We start from the raw sequence: 19,895 nt of genomic DNA, 5'->3' as shown, positions 1-19,895 counted from the left end.
ATTTCACGATCTGTTGTGTTTTTATACTTTCTATTTTGGTAAAGTGATAAAATGTGATATCTCATATGCCAAAGAGTACGGTAATTAATTAGTTTACCACATATTTTTAAACATGTTAAATGCCAAAAAATAAACAATGTAAGGTTATGTAAGATATATGGATCTTATAATGATAATATAGATGAGGCTAAGGATAAGTAAGGTTAAATTTTCTTCTGTAACACTTTCACATAACCCACTTCGGCAACGTGGTAATTGCAGGAATACTCAGGAAGATAAATGAATACATCGTAATAAATAGATTTATTGTACAACTTTGAAACAGGACAATAGTGTTAACAAATACTATAAATAGATATTTTAACCTTCAATTGACATGTGATTCCACAAACACATTTGTTTTAAACTGCAAGTAAATTAAAATATTATTTATCTTTTTAAAGTCTAAACCTACAAAATGGTGGCTTTCACAATTTAATCGCATAAAAATGCACAAAAATATGTTTTAAATTACATTGACTCATTTTTTACCGTTAGGCAATATTACATTTTTAGTGTATTTTTTAAATACGAACCTTTACCAACCTCTTACTCTATTATTTCTTTTCTCTAGAATTAAAAGCACGTCCATGATTTATTTCATAATAAAGTTGTTGACGTTTACCTTTTGAATAACTTCCATATAGTTTTATTTTAAATTTAATATAACGTTTACGGTTGGATTTTCAAGTACTAATAAAGCAGTACATTCTACTTTTACCTTTGATATTTAATTCATTACAATCTTCAATCGTGCAAATAAGTTTACACGTGTACAGTTAAGGTTTTAAAATGTGTAGTTAACGTTTATACAAGTTAAGTTTACGATGGTGTACATTTTAAACATTTTTCAACGAAATTTCCAGCTTTACTACACTAGCTTTCTGAAAACATTCTAGTACTATGCTTAGGAATAATTCCTTTAAGGTTTGTATTACTACAATAAAAACTAAGCAGTTTCTCATACAGTATTACATTCCTTAAATAGTTAATATATTATTATACTTTAAGTTGTTATTACATCATGTACATGTAAACAGTTATGTTATTCCACAAAAATTACATTATCAAAACTGACAACTATTCTCATTTTACAAATCCATTTAGTACTAAAATCAGAATTATAGTCTTACTTAGTAAAATCCTTGTGATTGCTCATAATATCTTATAAAATCCATTGAGTTAAACTAAAATATTGTAAATACGCAGTTGCATTACACGCTACTACTACAACTAAGCCTCTACTACTAAAGAACTGACGAACCCTACTACCGTTTAACTTTGTTACGTCTATAACCTAGTTTAAAACATCGACAATTCCTATGTTTCTATCCTGAAATTCTTATCAAATGCAATAAAAACTTGGTCGATATTCATACATTGAGGTTCTACAGTGAACAGTCAAAATAGGGTTCAATAAGTTGGTGTTTTTTACAATATATAGTATGTTCCAAAAAAACAATACCAAAATATTATATCCACTCGTTAAAAGCAAAAGCACGTAAAATTCTGTAAAAATGTAAAAATACGTTTAAACTTGTTTACAGTGTATCATTAATTTTTACAATGCCATTAAAATAGCACATTCCTCTCCAAAATTATACAGTAACTGTAAAACATTTTACACCTTTTACTTATAGGGTTTTGCTATATTGAATTAAAAAAACGTTAGAATTAGTACAATGCAAATGAGTGATGAAACATGTTGGTTAAAACATAGCAAAATATGTGTTACTTTACGAACAATATTAAATACAGAGTCCATGTTTAATATATAATTAATGGAACTATTGAAGTTAATTGTCCAGTGTGCAACAGTAGGTTAGTGCGTCAACCTATAGTTGGAAGTTTCAAGGGTTGGGTGCCCACAATTACAATACGTTACAAGTACGAGTACAGTCATTACATTTAGAATGTTTGTGTTACAAATCATTTCTAAAACGTGACTCATTTTTACATATTGCTATGTGCTATGTTACTACACTAAAATTATGAGTCAAATATTGAATGAATTTAAATTATTTTACATCTAGTTGTGCTATAACACGGTTATTCATAAAAGTTAAAACAACTGTTTTGTGTTTTCAATAAAAAAACATCAATCAGAATAGTCTCTTGTATATTAGAAGTTCCGTAACTTAAACCAAAGAAACCGACTTTATTACTGTTTTGATTGCGCCCTGTAAGACATATCAGTATAAAAATATACTTATAGATTTATTTATAGCTTTGTTAGCATGTATATTCAAACTGTCTTAGCTTTTAGTTTTATATAAAAATAATAGTATTTGAGTTACTTATATTCAAACGCTATGTATAGAGATTAATTGCATTTATTTTTAGAACTGCCTTAAAAAATTTATATGTTTTGAATAAAGAATACAATTCAAAAAGTAACTAAGATAAAAATGGAACTTTTTCCAGGGTTTTTGTGAGTTTTCTACATACAATAGTAACACAATTGTGATCAATTACGGACAACGTGATTTTAGGAAACATTTGTACAGTGCTTATCTCGTTGTATGAAAGAAACGGGTAGAGATGGTTATTTAATAATACTTTTTAATTCGATAGTGTGCAAAACATTGATGTGGCTTCTTTATTCGACGATGACTTTTAAGTTGTGAATCAAGAGTTCGTTCTGCAACTACCGAATCTGATAAGTTCTCTGCGTAATATTAGATAACAGAGGAATTAAAATGATGATGTTTTTGAATAGTTTTAAAGAGTATTTGTTGACATATTGTTCATGTTATATTGATATTATAATTAAATTATTGTATAGATTCATGTATTGTATAATTGATGTCATATTGTACTACACAAATATCATGTTATACACATGACGTTGCTATGTGAAGGTAACAGTACTAACTAAAACTCGTGTCACAATTCACTTTAAACTCATACATTATGAACATATGACGTGACAACGGAGTTAACTGCCTACCATTACAAATTACTTGTATTTTCTGTTACACTTTTCGGTCAAATAATGATCGTCATCATTATCGATACGATGTGAGTATTTAGGCTTTATAGAACGGTTCCATATTTTGATGATGCATTAATACGCACAATACCAATAGTTAGATTAGAAGACAGTTGTGATATCAGAGACTTGGATCATGAGACAGTTGGATGGTATGTGGCCTAAATTAGTTTTTTCTTAAGTACTGACAGGTTGTAAATACATAATTCGTAACAAACCTATTTTGAAATGATGTTCTGGAACCTTAAATCTTATAACTCTTCAGAAGTTGCTATTAAAACTTTAGGTTTTTAACGTGTACTCCTAAGCTGTAGCTCACATGAAAAACTAACATTTAATTTATCGTGTAGAATTATTTATTTCTGCCTATAAATGGTTGAGGCCTTATAGGGTAACGTAAACAAAAAGTGAAAACTAAATTGAACGTGTTGAAGTAACTGGCATTTCATTCTGGTGTTCGCAAATATTTGTGAGTAATAGAATAAGTTATAGTTATTTTTTACATTTGAATTGTACCAAATAATATGGATGATCAAAGTTTCCAATTTTTAAAGATTATGTAGGGAGTATAAACACAAGTAACAATTTAAAGTTATTTATTCCTATATCAGAAAATATAGTATGCAATTGCATTCATGAAGAGAACTCTTTGAAATATAAAAAAGATTTGTAAGAGGAATTATGCCCTAACGACCTGCTAAAATAAGATGACTTGATTTGCAGTCTGTTCGAGGTCTGGGCATTTCCAACATTCCAGTAGCTTAGCGTTTATATACGCCTGATTTTTATGTATTTAAAAGGAAACTTTTAAAACGCCCAACTGTCGACAAGGCGGAGGCAGAACGAAACTCTGGGACTGTCTACATGTGACTTATACTAGGGAGATCGTGTCGAGGAGAGGCACGGTTTATTGCGAGTGGGGATGCGGACGCGATGTTGGGAGTATCACAGGTAGTTGGGCCGGCACATGCAGCAGAAGGAGCCGACGTTGCGGTAGATGGAACTACGCCTTCGCTTCTTTGTCCACTTGCTGGTCGCGTCTTCCGCAGCCAGTGCCGACGGCCTCTCTGCAACAGTTCATTCTCAGATTTTAAGTAGAAGGAAATAAATGGCACACAATTCATATCATTTTTGAAATCTCGTTTGATTTTTCTCGTGAAAAGAAAAAAGGAATTTATTAATTTAATTTATAAACTTTCGTTGCTGTAATCCTCTTTATATAGAATTAATTAATACACAAGGTTAATTAGTTTCCTTAATATTTCACTTGGTTATAATGCTGCATAACCGTTTTTTCCTATAGAAATTTATCACTAATATTTTTTACTTCACGCTTGAACTCCTAAAAGTTGAGTGTGTTAGTTTTAATAGTTTTTAAGTTTTCCAAAAGCAGTCCAGCAAAATTTAATGTTTGCTAAGCAATTTGAACAGCGATAAATACGTATACAAGTATTAGATATCATCCATCTAAACTATTTACTTTTACAGTTTAATTTTAAATTGTTTGATTTTTTTTATATGGTAGCTGGAATAAAGGCCTAAATATTCATAATCACAATGTCCAAATAATCTTTACTCTACACTGCAAATAATAATTGGACAGTTTCTAAACAATCGTTCCTATTTTTAGAGTAATTTTTGTTTGTGGTTTTTAGACTGTTTTGTGTGTAAATGAATATATTTTGATATAAATAAACTAAATAATTACATTATATTTCGTCACTGAGGTTTTCAATTTACTAACGATATTAGTAGTAATAGACGCGGTAGGTATAATTATAATAGCAATATTAATGAATAAAATATGCATAATAATGAAAACAGTTAAAAAATATTTGGGTTTAAATCGTACCCATACTACTATTCACGATACTTTTAGGTTATCATAAAGCTGCCAGCCTATATTGAAGGAGCCATAGTGATCATTGATTAGTCATATTGATACTTGATAGTACTTCTGGTAATCACTCTACTATTTACCTATATAAGCTTATATGCATTACTGGCTCAACTATTTTAGATAACACTTGGCCCAATTATCACAAAAATTTGTGTTGTGTTAGACATTTTCCATCAAATTTGATCAGAATATCGTATTGTTATGTGATTTTATTATAACGTTTAATAGACAAAATGTGTACCTGCGGCGGACTCCTGTTGTGGCAGAAACTCCTGCATCTCGTGAACGATCCTGTTAAGCTCCTGCGAGTCCTTGGCGATGCTGTGGATCTCTTCCTGATTGAAGTCGGGGGCTATCGTCTTGCACAACAGTATCTGACTGATAACGTTCCCCAGGTTCGACGGACCCGCCCGGTTCTCTGTATCAACAATAGTCATCAACTTAGCACTAGTCAAGCCACTAACTCAGGTTTAGGACCATCTGATCTAGAAAGATGAAGTTTAGTGTATAAATACATTTTTATAATATAGAAATGTATGATATTTACAGGCATATTTAACATAACAGTACACACTATATAAGAACTAATAATTTGAGCAGGTTCAGGTATGCATAATATAAACATGCTTGGTAAGAAAAAAATACTGGGACAGATATAAACAGTTTGTGACTATTACAGAAACTAAATTTAATTAAATGTTTATAATTTAAAGAAAAAATAATGTTGTTTAGGTTAGAGATTGTTATTGGTGTATTTAATGAAACAATACAAGATAAGTTCAACATAAAATTTGTATGATCCTAAAAGAATTAATAATAGTCACTGAAGCTGTTTCAGTAACCTGCAGACATAATTATCCCTTCGATAGCACCATCCATAATAAATTTAACATTTCAATACTGCATGATAATTAAGGTGGATATTTATGAGCATACCAAAATATAATTATTTATTTTGTCTTTTTCTATCAAATTATAATTTGTAAAGTTCCTTACAGTCTTGAATATGTGATCATAACGAACATTTGACACTCTTTTATTAACTTGGTAATTGCTTAGTGTTAAATAAAACGTTATAAATAATTATGATCAAGTGAGAAAATATTTCCGATTTCAAGTTGCACTTCTTATAAGCATTTACTGATTTCTTTGTTTTTTTCTACACTAGATAGTTTTATGGATAAAATATACGAGTAACGAAACAGAGATAAAATCGACGATACATGAATAAAAATTTTTATTTGATTTTTTAAAGATATTATATTGTTTTACAATTTTTAGGACATTTAAACTGCTCAAAAGCTCAGTTAGTTTTTGTAATATATTTAGGAACGTACCAAATCTTGTCAACTCGTTATCTGCAATTTAATGCATAATTTATTTTACTTCAAAAAGTATATACACGAAAATAATGTTCGTACTACTGTAGCAAATTATTTATTATACAGATCACAATTAAAACTAAATTTAATTAATATTAGTAGGGATTTTTAAATTTCTAATAATAAAAAAAGTTTACTTTCAATCTCATATTAATTACATTAAAATAAGTTATGTAAAATTAAGTAGAGGAGTTATTTTCTTGAATAATTTAACACTGATATACTGAATTGATAAATCAAAAGCTGTTTAAAATTAAATGACACTTCTAAGATAATAAAAATAATTCCAAATTTTTTAAAAATCATTTAAAGATATCAAATAACTTAAAGATTATTTACTTATGTCTCTTAAAAAAATTTAAAACAAAAAATCTTCTACTTCCCAAAGTTAAACTTAAACGTATCTTCCAAGCTTCTAAAATTAAACGTAAACTGTGCATAAATACATAAATAAGGTTAAAACACATATTATAGATAAAAATAGTAGCCTATTTTAAATAACAGACATCAAAATAAATAAAACTGAGTTCCAACATCATTGCTGTCCATACAAATTCACAACTTAGCGACTGGTGTTTTATTACACGGTATAATAACGATTTCTCACATTGCATTAATCATTACTGCATCTTTTATACAGCCTATGACTTTAAATTAGATAATTCTTTTAATTTTGTTTTTCTAAAAATCTGCTAAATTGCTTACTCAGCTCTAGGCAATTCAAACTAATAATAACACATTTTTAGTAGGATAGTAACAAGTGATCCCTACCTTGTTCGCAATTTTACTTCATTCCTGAACTTAAGCGATCACCCGCGCTAGTATCAGCCGTATGTAATTAGGCTGATACATTTTGAAATATCACAATCAAAATATACATCAAGATTAAAGTTTAATATATTAATTACTTAGCGGTATATGCCTAAAATGGAAGAATCTAAAGTTGCACGTCAATATAAGGTTGACAGACCTCAATTATTCAGAATCATTGGTATAACTTTGCTATTTTGTTAGATGTAATTTATATCATGTTTACTTTTGTACACTGATGGAATAGTAAATTTTTGTTTATCATGGGAATAAAATGTAATTTACTTACGTTATGTTTTTATCAAAAGATTTTGAATAGAATGAGCCACTGAGCCAAGACCGTGCGGGTGGCGTGGGGCGGTGCGTCTCTCGCGGCTGAGGCGTTTCACTCGTTGGCTCGGTAATGACTCAACCTCGACGGAAGGGTTGCTCTGCTCATTTCTCTAATTAGTGGCGTAATCCCGGATTATACTCTGTCGCTATGAAATGCTGGGGTTTAGTAGTCGCGTCATACCCGAGTGATGTTTATGGTTCCGTGAAAGCTTTCATTACCAAATTATGTAAGAATAACAATCTGAAAGTCTCACAGATTCGAGGCTAAATGTTTCATTCAATTCAGACTACGCAAATACATAAAATACAACATTAACATTGCAATTACATAATAACACTTTTAAAATCTGAAAACATTTCCAAAGTTTCTAATAACAGTTGAAGGTTTATTTTCTCTGGAAAGATTAATTTTGGTTAAAATTGATTAAACTTTTATAAAAAGCTAACACGATGAACAGAACGAAAATTAATCGTAGTGGTCATACCGTGCTTCTATGTGGTTTTCTGGACAGTAATAAAACTTTTAGAGAGTAAATTAATATTTTGAATAGAAAAAATAGCTTTATTTAGTAAAATATATTACAATTTTTTAATTACATGTCGTTTTACAATTTCCACATAAATGTGTTTATTTTTAAAATTTTTAGCACATGTACAGTACTTGTTTAGAAAAATAATACAAAGATGAGAGAGACTTGTTCGTGCAAGGTTTATCGAAAACTAAACTGTTAGAGGCCATATTTTTGGAAAAACATTTATAACATGTCACTAACCTGTTTTGACAACTTTAGTCTATTATTAGATTCAATTGTTAGTTAGATCCGTATTACACACTTTACAAACATTTTCATTCATATATTAGAGTTACTCGTATATTGCAATGGTTACAGACGCCAGTGTTTGACATGTCGTATTTGAAAGAAAGAAACTAATTATCAAATACGTTGACTAAAAGAAACGTTATTCACAGTTGCAAGGGAGGATTTAAGAGCGTTGCTTTTCAGCTTGATGTTTTTAAAGGGCTAATAGCTCTCTAGTTGAATGCCGCGAGAAAGTAACCATTTCTCTCTACCTTTTACCCCTCCCTTTGGGTGCATTTTAAGTTAGTTCTCCCATCACAAGCTAAAACTAAACATTTCATGTTTAACGGTGGTAAACTAACAAATTATACCATTAATGAGAATCTTTAACAAAATGCTGTAATCACATAAATTTAATAAGGTTAAAATGTAAGAGAGAATTTCTATACAACAACGCATTAACGACCTTAGATTCCACGCAGTATTATGTAGTAGGCACTAATAATAAAAGAATATTAGCTTTCAGATAAAACATATATTTTATCTGCATTCATAAAGTTTTCGCCTCCAAGCTGCTATACTGTGTGCAAAGTTTCAATAACATTACTTAAACAAATGCTGTAAGCATAAAAAAACACACATCTTAGTTCTCGGGGCTAAGGTTGTCTTATCAATCTTGCATCTGCGCCGTACTATACTGTGTGCAAAGTTTCAATAACATCACTGAAGGAAATGCTGTAATCCTTAACACACACATCCTAGTTCACGAGTATAAGGTTGATTTATCAACCTGGCGTCTCCAACCTACTGTACTGTGTATGAGATTGTAATAAAACTACTGAAGCAAATGATGTATTCCTAAAGACAAATATCCTTATTTACAGGGTTATGGTTGTCTTTTCAACCTCGTGTGACCACCCTACTGTACTGCGTGTGGGATTTAAATAAAATTACTGAAGCAAATGATGTATTCCTAAAGACAGATATCCTTATTTACAGGGTTATGGTTGTCTTTTCAACCTCGTGTGTCCACCCTACTGTACTTAGTGTGGGATTTAAATAAAACTACTGAAGCAAATGATGTATTCCTAAAGACAGATATCCTTATTTACTGGGTTATGGTTGTATTTTCAACCTCGTGTGACCACCCTACTGTACTGCGTGTGGGATTTAAATAAAATTACTGAAGCAAATGATGTATTCCTAAAGACAGATATCCTTATTTACAGGGTTATGGTTGTCTTTTCAACCTCGTGTGACCACCCTACTGTACTTAGTGTGGGATTTAAATAAAACTACTGAAGCAAATGATGTATTCCTAAAGACAGATATCCTTATTTACAGGGTTATGGTTGTCTTTTCAACCTCGTGTGACCACCCTACTGTACTGCGTGTGGGATTTAAATAAAATTACTGAAGCAAATGCTTTATTCGTTAACATAGACATCCTTGTTTACGGGGTTAAGGTTGTAATTTCAATCTCGTGCCTCCACCCTATTATGCTATAATAGAAACTACAAAAGAGAATTCATTACAATTTGAAAAGTAGATCTTTGATAAGTTTGAGTAGCAGGGTTATTCATTACCCTAAGAGAACGATTTAGAGAGAGAGAGGAGTAGGGGTTTGATACAACAAAAACCTCTCTCTAAAGTATTTTCGTCTGCCCTAACAATATATCCAGATATCAAAGTATGAGATGTTGGTGTGTAAGTATGCAGGACCAAGAAAATTTATTTTGAGATCGTAGACACTCTGAAGAGTTTCCTAAAATTTTTGTGTTATCACAAAACACGTAAACTATTTTACTATAACTAAACACCCCACATTATTTAGGAATTGTTTTACAAACAACAGTAATTCTATTTTGCCATGTAGGTTTTTACACAGTGGTATTTATGTATATATGCATTTTTATTATTCTTATTTGTTTATAGTATCACGTACGGAATGTTTTACTTCAGACTAAACTTGTTTATCTAAGTTGCCTGGTATATTTAGATTGTTAGGAACAACTAAAAATCTTCACATTTTACAGACTCCATAATATATAGGATAACGCCACACTTCGTCCCGCGTATCAGGGTTCATTGAGGTTGTATGCCAAGTTTCAAGTCTATAGCACATTGTAGATGTCCTGCGGACAGACAGACATAATTTCGACACCCCCCCCCCAGACATGTAAAGGAAAATTGCGCGAGATTACTAGGTGTCAGGATGCAATGACGCTTAGGCACATTCCATGTATCATAGGTCTGATTCATGTCTACGTATAAATAAAGTTTTATGAATTGAGAATCAGGGCACTATGTCAAATTATAGACTATAATATGACACTGCGTTGTTTTTACAAATTTAACTATATTGCAATTTCTCGTTTCTATAATATTGTTGTTTGAGCGCTGAAAAAATTTAATTTCCGCCAGTCTGTCTGTAGGTCGTGCACTATTATTCAACTCGATATTGCATAAACAGAAATTATAATTTGGTTCGTTCCTGGTATATTTTACTAACTTACAGTCAGGCATAAGAGAAATCTCTCCTTAGCTAACGCTCAGCCAATTACCCTTAGATGCAATTTCTTTAACACTAGACGTAAACTCGGCTTTGCATTGTTATGTTTCAGATTATGCAAACATAATGCATAATTAGATCGCGCTAATCAATTATGGATATTAAAATTCACTATAAGTTGTAGTTTAATGCGTTTTGTAGCTTTGTATGAATCCACCTATACGAAACTTACAGTTATTTTAGTTGTATGATTTGTAGGAAATACGGGGGATTTTGATCTTTAAACAATACAATCTTTCCTTATGACTCTTGTGGAACCGATTTTTACGAATTCCTCAGAAGTTTAGTGCATTAATCAAGTTAGTCACATTAGCTTTGGAAAGTACACTGTTGAGGATAAAAGTTCCTATTGAAAAATCCATCATGTATGTATATTAGAGAACGATTTATTACATGGACTAAAGCTCAAACTTACAAGAATATGTGCCACTCTATGACATTCAAGCGCCTAGATTTTCATATTTTATTCCACAGTTTTAAATTATTTTATTCTCCATTCGTCTTTAGGCATTTGTTTGACTAAAAGGAAAACTGTATAGTGTTCATTACTTGATTAGGTATTATAGAAAATGGCGCTACACGATGTCCCTCAACTATTGTCATAAAAAGATAGTTTGATTTATAAATCAGTAGGCATATTAAATAATAAAATGACAGTATAAGTTTTTTAACAAGTTTTTTCTATTACGGATCCGATTTCTATGTCATGTTTTGCGTTTTGTAGATATTATTATTGGTTAGGAAAATCTTTTTATTATTTTTAATATATAATCGCTCAGCAAATGAAAATTTAAATTGCAGTAAACGTATTTCCATTTCTCTTCAGGTACGCGTGTCACACAGTTGAGATATGTGTCCGACGTGGATCTGAAGAAGTTATTGTCAATTTAAAGTTTGATTGGACATATTGCATTATAGTATTATTCTTTCTATTTAATTATTTTAAGTTCCTGTATAACGTACGCACGTAGTTTCAAATATGTTTGCCAAAAGATAACAATTGTAATGTTTTTGTTAGGAACGAATGTTATTCAAATAGTTATAGGCAAAGGTTAAACTAAATATTATATAGTATTACCGATTTGTACTGTCTTTATATTATAATACGAGACAAATAGTTGCAAGCCTAATGTGATCTAATTTTAATTATTTCTAAACACATATTCTTAATAAAAATATTGTGTTTAGAAATAATTAAAATAATACCTTTAAAACATTTGTAAATGTTTTCAAATGATAGTGTAATATTTTATGTTACTTAAACAAACGATGTATAAGTATACTAAAAGTCCAGTTACAAAATTTTTGCAAGTTTTGAAATAAAATTTTACTGCAATTAATTTGTACAAAAATGTATCCCTAGTTAAGCTCTCATTAATATAAATACACATTTACGTAATTAAGCATCGTATTTACGATTTAATTATTAATTAATGTAATAACTCATCGTAATCGCTACATCTTCTACAAGCCCAATTAAAATTTATGGCTGAAATGCATGTGCGTTGACTAGCCCAAATTTGAAAAAAATTCTTCCTCACCAATAAATGCCGTATCTTGTACTGCATACCGTCGTGTGATGACGTGCACCGTGAAAAATCTACATAACAATCAAATCATTTTAATACATCAGTGAATTTCCTGATGCCTTTATTTTTGTATGCTTCGTATATATGTATAGTTACCACTAAAAACCATTAGATATATATGCGTGATTCTAATTAAAAATTATTTACTTTTTAAGAACATTTATAACAAGAAGTCTACTTAAAGTTCACATATGTATATATAATATATATAAGTACTGATTTTAGTTGTTATATGTTTTAGTATACATTTAAATTTGTATTTTGTATAGCTATATATATATATATATATATATATATATATATATATATATATATATAACCAACGAAAATATATGTTACATATACTTTAATGTTGTTATTTTGCATTATTTCATTATCATAACATTAGTATAACCAGTGAACTCTAATTTTGGTGCACTATCGTTAAAAAGCATTGCGGAACGATTTTTCATTACCTTCACACTTGTTTGATTAGTACCAGTTACGTATACCAACACTAAAACCGTTGCTCTTATCAACTATATTGAAATCAACCGTTATTAATTATTTTCAGCAATTGTTTCTTTTCAATCATGGAAGAACGAATATATCTTTTGGTTATGGTAATTAGCACAAGACAATAGAATCTCAAGGCACACGTTATCAGAGCTATTAATGGATTTTATCTTTATGTCATTTGATTTCATAAGAAATACTATATAAGTCGATATATTTGCGGTTAAATTCTCAGTTCTTTCAAGGTTTGAACCAAGGTAAGTTGTAGCATGAACATTTATATAATCTACACTAATTTTTATTTTTTATTTAATATAAGCTTATATTATTGGTTAACAAACTTTCTCGGATAATATACTACTAATACTTTGGCAACAATATTTTGACTTTCATTTGAATATAATATTATCCTTACTAATATAAAATATATGACGTTTATTGTAATTAATAATATAATTTTATACATTATTTTCAGAGAGTGGAGAGACAAAATCTATAGTTCATATCATTTATTGTAGAATAAGATCTAACATTTTTTATTTAATGAAGTAAATACATTAATCTAAATGAAACATAGATACCGAAAATTACTAAAAGAAAATATTAAGTGGCACTATTCTTTACATTTTATTTATTTAAATTCTATAATCCCCATCTATAAATTGAAAATTGTTCTTATTCTTAGCATTAACTTTGTTATTTGTGGACTATTGAATCATATTCATCACAAATTTATAAATTTATAGGCAGGATGTTATTTACAAAACTTTTTATAACCACGTAAATGTTTTATAAAATATGATTACAAACACAATATGACGCAATTAAAGACTATTTGATTTCACTGTTTACCGCTTTGAACTAAAAGTCGGCGTTTGAAATGTCCTACATAAAACACAAAAGTTGTAAAGATAATGACAAAGAAGGAAGAAATGTAGAACCATTAATATTCATTATCTTTAAAATCTTTTCTCTATTTGATGATCGAGTTGTTAAATAAGTTTTATAGAAACATTTTGAAAATAAACCATAACATTTTATTCACTAATTTATGTCCAATTAAACTTGTTTGTTGGAAATTTAAATTTGCCATAAATACACTAGGCATTCAATGTACATTATATTGAAAGTATTAAGGGATGTTAAGTTATTGCCAAACGTTTTCATAACTATAAGTATAAGTCAAACAAAAAAATATTTTTAAAACCAGTATTTTTATAAGGAATATAGCTACAAATCTATCTAATATGTATAGAAATATTTTGTGTTGCCTGGCAATTATAGATACCAGATATATAGATATATAGTTATTTACCTTATATTAGACTACTACACTATGTTTTGCTTTTATTCTTCGCAGTTACAAATTAAACGTATATCGTTTACAATATATACATAACAATTTAGGTAATAACTTCTTCATGTTCTGTAAATTACTTTTACGCCATAACCTAAAAGAGAAATAAAAATACTTAACTAAATCAAAATTTTGAATGGGTGGTTATAAAACGATATATAATCTAAGTTGATGTTACAGGAAATGATTTCTGAGAAACTCATTCTTATCTGCTTTGCAGTAGCGATGGTTCGCAGTGACACAACGGTAAAAACTTTATTTAAGTAATTAGAAATCTAGTAATATAAGATTTTATTGGGCATTAATTTCAATGTAAATACATATTTATGTTCGAAATGTTAGCTGATTGAAATGTTTCTGCAAACTTTTTAACCATTGGCATTATATTTAGCTGAAACCCCTCTTCAGGTGAATAAAGTGAATAAAATAGAAAGTAAAAGAAACAAAAGTAAATACATAGTAAGTACTGATAACATGAACTAAATTAGATATTTCAGATGATGTTTTAACATTTTGGGCCAAGTTACCTGAAGTTGATTCCACGTGAAATTTTTTTCTTTAATACAATTTAATGTGCTTGTTCTATAGTTCTAAGATAGATTTTCGGAATATGTGTTGTGATATGATATGTGTTTTAAAAGTTCATTTTTAGGATTTTAGACTGTGATTGACAACAGTTTTCTAAGTCTTGGAGCTTATAATCGTATCTGTGACGTGACATCTGTCCTCAAGGGTTTTGTAGTTGATCTGCATAACGTTTTTTTCTATGAATTTGGTAAATTACATTGTTAAATTTAAAAGAAAACTTGTTAAGGATTGGATATAACTTGCACGTTTGAAACCTGCCAACTCCTTTCAAACAATAATAAGGAACTTATTAGGAGTTATATTATTAATTAGAATATCTATAATAATTTTTAAAATTCAAGAAATTCCTTTTTTTTTAGTGAAAGAGTAAATTATTACTATAACTGTTAAAAATTTAAAACTAGCCAGTGGTATTAAGTTTTTATCTATGTCATCTGGATTGACTAAAATAAAACTTACCGAATAAACCTTGTATTATCACTTCTTTGTGTGCACCACTCAACGAATATAATAAAGTAAGGGTGGAACGTGTAAGTAGAATTGTGTTTTCATTTTAACTTTTAGAGATATTATTGGCCCTTTGAAATTTCAATCATACATGGGAAAGGTAATATATTATTACTGTAAATGGAAAATAGCCGTATCATAGAATGTTCTGAAAAAAAAAGAATAAAAAAAGCTTATAAATTATAAAGTGACCAATTATTGATTTTTAGTACATCTCAAATATGGCAAAGTTTAAAAAAAACCTCCAATCTGTAGGTAGGTGAAGGACAGTTTAGTGAAACAGAATTTCAGTTTGTCAGTGACCAAGGATTCAAAATTGATATATTTAATTGGCTGGGCTTTAGCGAAGCTTATCACTCGTTCGGCTAGAGAAATTTGAAGTCTGTCTTTCCGTACGATATCTCAAAAACGAACTGACCTATAGACTTCAAACTTTGCTTTATTTCTATGTCAGGAACACTGATTTCGATGATGGCGATTTGGGATTTGGATGAGCGTAAACGAATATCTTTACATCGGTCTTATGAGTAACCATGATGACAAAAAGAAAGTATCACAATAAATACATTTTAAAACAAACTCAGTATGCCATTGAGAAGTTAAACAATTGATATATTAACAAATGTATCCTAAATATGCCATAACACATTTGAAGTGACTTGGTTTGTAGACTATTATTATTTAAACACGGATGTGAAACTCTATTTAATTTAAACAAATCTGAACTTATTCTGGGGCAATATATTTAGAGAACTTTTTTACATGTAGACTTTTTCATGAAAGTTTGCTTCTACAAGAATGAGTTCTATGATGCGTAACTGTCGAGTCAACTCATTTTTTGTTGATGTTTTTGTTTTTCTGTGTATCTGTTTGCAGAAAATCTTAAGGGTGGAATGACCTATAGATTTTAATTTTTTATGTAAATAAATCAGTTATATCTATTACGGCATGTGTTTTTCTGGACTTCTACCATCTATTAAACTATATTTCATACTTCCATAATAATGTGTATTAAAATGTAAATAACCTTTGAAATTATGAATATTCCGTACTGTATATTCCACTTAATATTTCAAGCTAATATTTTAATCTCGTATATTAATGCACCCACTTAGTCTGAGTATGTATAATTAATAATGGTGCGAAGTTTCAGTAAAAGTAGACAGGGATATAATATTTGTTTTAATTCATTTTGTCTTTTTATCAGTATATAGTTGATAACGCTATTTAAGCTCATGTATACAATACTGCAATAGACAATATTATATGTGGACTACAATATTGGCAATACATATCGATATTCAAACAGCACATACACAAATTAAGTAAATATTTATCATTTCAGGTAGAGATCTCCAGCTCCGTAGGAACCACACCCACACCACCCAGCAATAGGAAACCAAACTTAGAAAAACTAAAGAATCGTGAAGCAATATTGAAGAATAACTCCATTTCCCTTCGATTTTTGGACTCACTTTTCGGACTTGGGATTGGGGCAAATCTGTTAGGAATTCATGCAGGTGCAGGTATAGGTCATGGAAATGGAGGGTATGGTGATTTGGGCCAAGGATTTGTTGGCAATCCTGGGGGAGGACAAAATCCACAAGCTATGTACATTCCAATACCCCCACCACATATATACTACGTCCAAGCTCCTCCACAATATCACCTGCCGCAAGGTATACCCCAAGGAATGCCTCAAGGTATGTCTCCAGGAATGCCTCAAGGAATGTCTCCAGAAATGCCTCATTCGCAAGGAATGTCTCAAGGAATGCCTCAGGGAATGCCTCAAGGTATGTCTCCAGGAATGCCTCAAGGAATGTCCCCAGGAATGTCTCAAGGAATACCGAAAGTTATGCCTCATTCGCAAGGTGTACCCCAAGGAATCCCTCAAGGAATACCTCAAGAAATAGCACAAGGAAAGCCACAATCACAAGGAATGCATTCTCAAAGAGAAATCCAAAGAAAATTTGGAAGAACGCCTCAAGTAAAACTTCAAAGAACGCATCGAGGAGTACCTCAAGGAATGCATTCTCCAAGAAAACCTGTAGGAATACCTCAAGGAAAACCTCAAGAAACACATTAAGGAATGCCAACAACCAGACCACCAACATGCTACCGCGTACCTTGCTAATAAATTGATTTCTGCTGGAGTACGTATTGAATAGTAATCTACGGTATATTTCTTTGTTTGGGACTGCTCAACGATATTATAACAAATAAAAGATTTAAAAAGTATAAACAGTAAGTTTATTGTTATTTGAGCTGACCTAAATTGGTGTCTAATATCAGTATGATCGATTCCATTATATGGTAAGTATATTTAAAAAAATGCGTGAAATATATTGGAGTTAAATAACCAAAAAATACGAAAAAGAATTATATCAGTTACATTCATGTGTCTACAAATGTTAAATAAACTTATTTGTAACTAAACCTAAAAGTGAACAAAATTTCATCACAAAATATAAAATTCATGAAAAATTTAAATGCTTGATTTATAATGTTTACCATACGTTGTAAAATTGTATTAAAAATTTGAAATAGATATTAATATATATTTGTAAACAGTGTTAATGGGAATTCAATTAATAAAAGTGTCTACTAGTTATAGAAACTTCGTTCTATTCCTTCCGTTATCTTATAGAAAAATCATATGTATAAATCTCTTCTATGAACGAATTTAAACAAGTATATTACTTATTGCAAGAAAAAATTTCATATGTCTTTTAAATTTTCGTAATCACAAAATTATTACTATTCAAATATTTATACATAGTGACTAGGAATTACTCAATACAATGTTAGAATGCATTTTAAAAGTAAGACTTTTTAAGAAATATCTTGTGAAGTATATTCCTATTTTACTTATATTAGCCTACTACCTATCTGTATGTTTTTTATTTTTGTGAAATCAAATAAATTATATTAAAGAGGTATTGTTAGGACTGCTAAGCCTCTTCTATCAAAAACGCCATATACATACTGAAAATTAATTATAATTTTATTGAATACAGAAAGTAAACTTTTAACATAATATAATTCATAATAAAAATACCAAAATTTACAAAAAAATACTTATGATTTTAATAATATAAATATTAATGAAAAATAAACAAATAAAAATTAAACAATGCAAGAGAGGAAGTAAGAATACGAAAAAACACATACAACCGGTCGAACGTAATGTCTATCTCACACGAGCCGCAAAAATCACCAATCTCTCAGGTCTCCAGCAGCAAGTCATTTAATCTTACCCCGAAGCGCGGACGACCTTAATACTTATAATATCATCAGAAAGAACTTTCCAAAGACCGTAAGCCTGATTAGTAAACGACGTATTAAAAATGTTGATCTATGAATTGTAAATAATATTAAAGTAGCTTCCCTTTATGTATATCGATCACTAATATTGGAGATAACACTTACGTGATCGGAAAAATAAATAGTAGTTGTAGTTTAGATAATAGAATTTAGAATGAACAAGAACCTGCCACTCTACACTTCCCGAGGAGCATCCCTCATCTCAGCTACATAATCGCAAGCTGCATATTGGTCCACTGAAATATTTACAAAATAATGATTAATTTTATACTATCTGTTGCTTGTGGGCACAGCCCTCGTCAATCACAGCCACAAGGTAATCCTGCGCGTAGACACACCTCAATGACACTATCCTGTAGTTGAGGAAGAGCTCGATCAAGTCATTCAATAACTTCAATAGTCCAACAAAAATCGATCGAGATTCGTATTTTAATAAAATATGCTCAAGGCATATTGTGAAACCATTTACTGAAGTAGAAAATTTGTCTTTTTACTCAAGAGCTTTTCCCTCTCTCCTAAAAACTGCAAAAGTGCATCCATTACCTAATAGAGAAGATCCTTTTCAATTAATAACCATCAGCCAGTCTTAATGTTGCAGGTTTTGAGCAAAGTATCGAAATTTACATAGCCTTTTGATTTTTAGTTTTAACCATGTTTGCTTTTTAGCCCCTACTGACTAAACTTATTACATGATTGTATGCTACTTTTTAAACAGTTAACAAGGTTTGTATATTTTCTTCTAATGGTTCAATTGTATTCTTCTTAACATTGTATAACTTTGAACACCCGCCATCTTGAAATCCTAGAGGTCATTGAAAATAAGTGTTAATTGTAATTTGTATTTATGCAAAAATATTACCAACTAATTAATATTAATAGTTAAATTAATAACTATTTAGTGAAAATGGGAATATTTAGTGAAGAAAGGCTAATGAACTTGTCTAACCTATGTATAATTGAGGTCCCTGCACATTGTTTAGTCTGTATCAAGAATCACGGTAGTTAACAATCATTCCCAATAAGTCTATGTTGTAAAATCATTGACTTATGATTTTTTTTAATGCAGATGGACGCCATCTTGAAATATTTCACTGGTTTTAAGATAAGATAAAAAATGTTGCTGAGTTAGGAACAGGTTAAGACTAACTAACGAAATCACCCAAATTATGTGAAAGTAACTCATTTATACCACGTATAAATATTTGCA

The 19,895-nt window shown here is 30.0% G+C and overlaps 2 protein-coding genes across 7 annotated transcripts in view; one reads left to right on the top strand and one right to left on the bottom strand.

Moving 5' to 3' along the window:
• Positions 1 to 284: 284 nt before the first annotated feature.
• The window catches only part of LOC124354623 (regulator of G-protein signaling 7-binding protein), a 516,079-nt gene continuing 496,468 nt past the window's right edge, over positions 285 to 19,895 (bottom strand). For all 6 annotated transcript variants that reach the window (XM_046805226.1, XM_046805231.1, XM_046805230.1 and 3 more), the window contains 2 exons: positions 5,173 to 5,349; positions 285 to 4,098 (listed from right to left, as the gene is read on the bottom strand). In XM_046805226.1, coding sequence (XP_046661182.1) covers positions 3,977 to 4,098; positions 5,173 to 5,349 — 299 coding nt within the window. In that variant the 3' untranslated portion in view covers positions 285 to 3,976. The remainder of the gene's footprint in view (positions 4,099 to 5,172; positions 5,350 to 19,895) is intronic.
• Positions 13,143 to 17,608, top strand: LOC124354622 (proline-rich proteoglycan 2-like). The gene is made up of 3 exons (XM_046805225.1): positions 13,143 to 13,169; positions 14,450 to 14,515; positions 16,710 to 17,608. The coding sequence occupies exons 2-3, from the start codon at positions 14,453 to 14,455 to the stop codon at positions 17,448 to 17,450; spliced, it is 804 nt and encodes a 267-aa protein (XP_046661181.1). The 5' UTR covers positions 13,143 to 13,169; positions 14,450 to 14,452; the 3' UTR covers positions 17,451 to 17,608.

The sequence above is a fragment of the Homalodisca vitripennis genome, chromosome 2 (assembly GCF_021130785.1).
Source record: "Homalodisca vitripennis isolate AUS2020 chromosome 2, UT_GWSS_2.1, whole genome shotgun sequence".
Classification (NCBI taxonomy): domain Eukaryota; kingdom Metazoa; phylum Arthropoda; class Insecta; order Hemiptera; family Cicadellidae; genus Homalodisca; species Homalodisca vitripennis.
The sequence above is the reverse complement of the archived record's forward strand: the minus strand, read 5'-3'. Positions and strand labels throughout refer to the sequence as shown.

What these genes read in the sequence shown, in the direction of transcription:
- LOC124354622 (XM_046805225.1), top strand. Translation starts at nt 14,453, where the DNA reads ATGATTTCTGAGAAACTCATTCTTATCTGCTTTGCAGTAGCGATGGTT. An exon ending in TGGTTCGCAGTGACACAACG is followed by an intron (nt 14,516 to 16,709) that starts GTAAAAACTTTA and finishes TTATCATTTCAG; the next exon opens with GTAGAGATCTCCAGCTCCGT.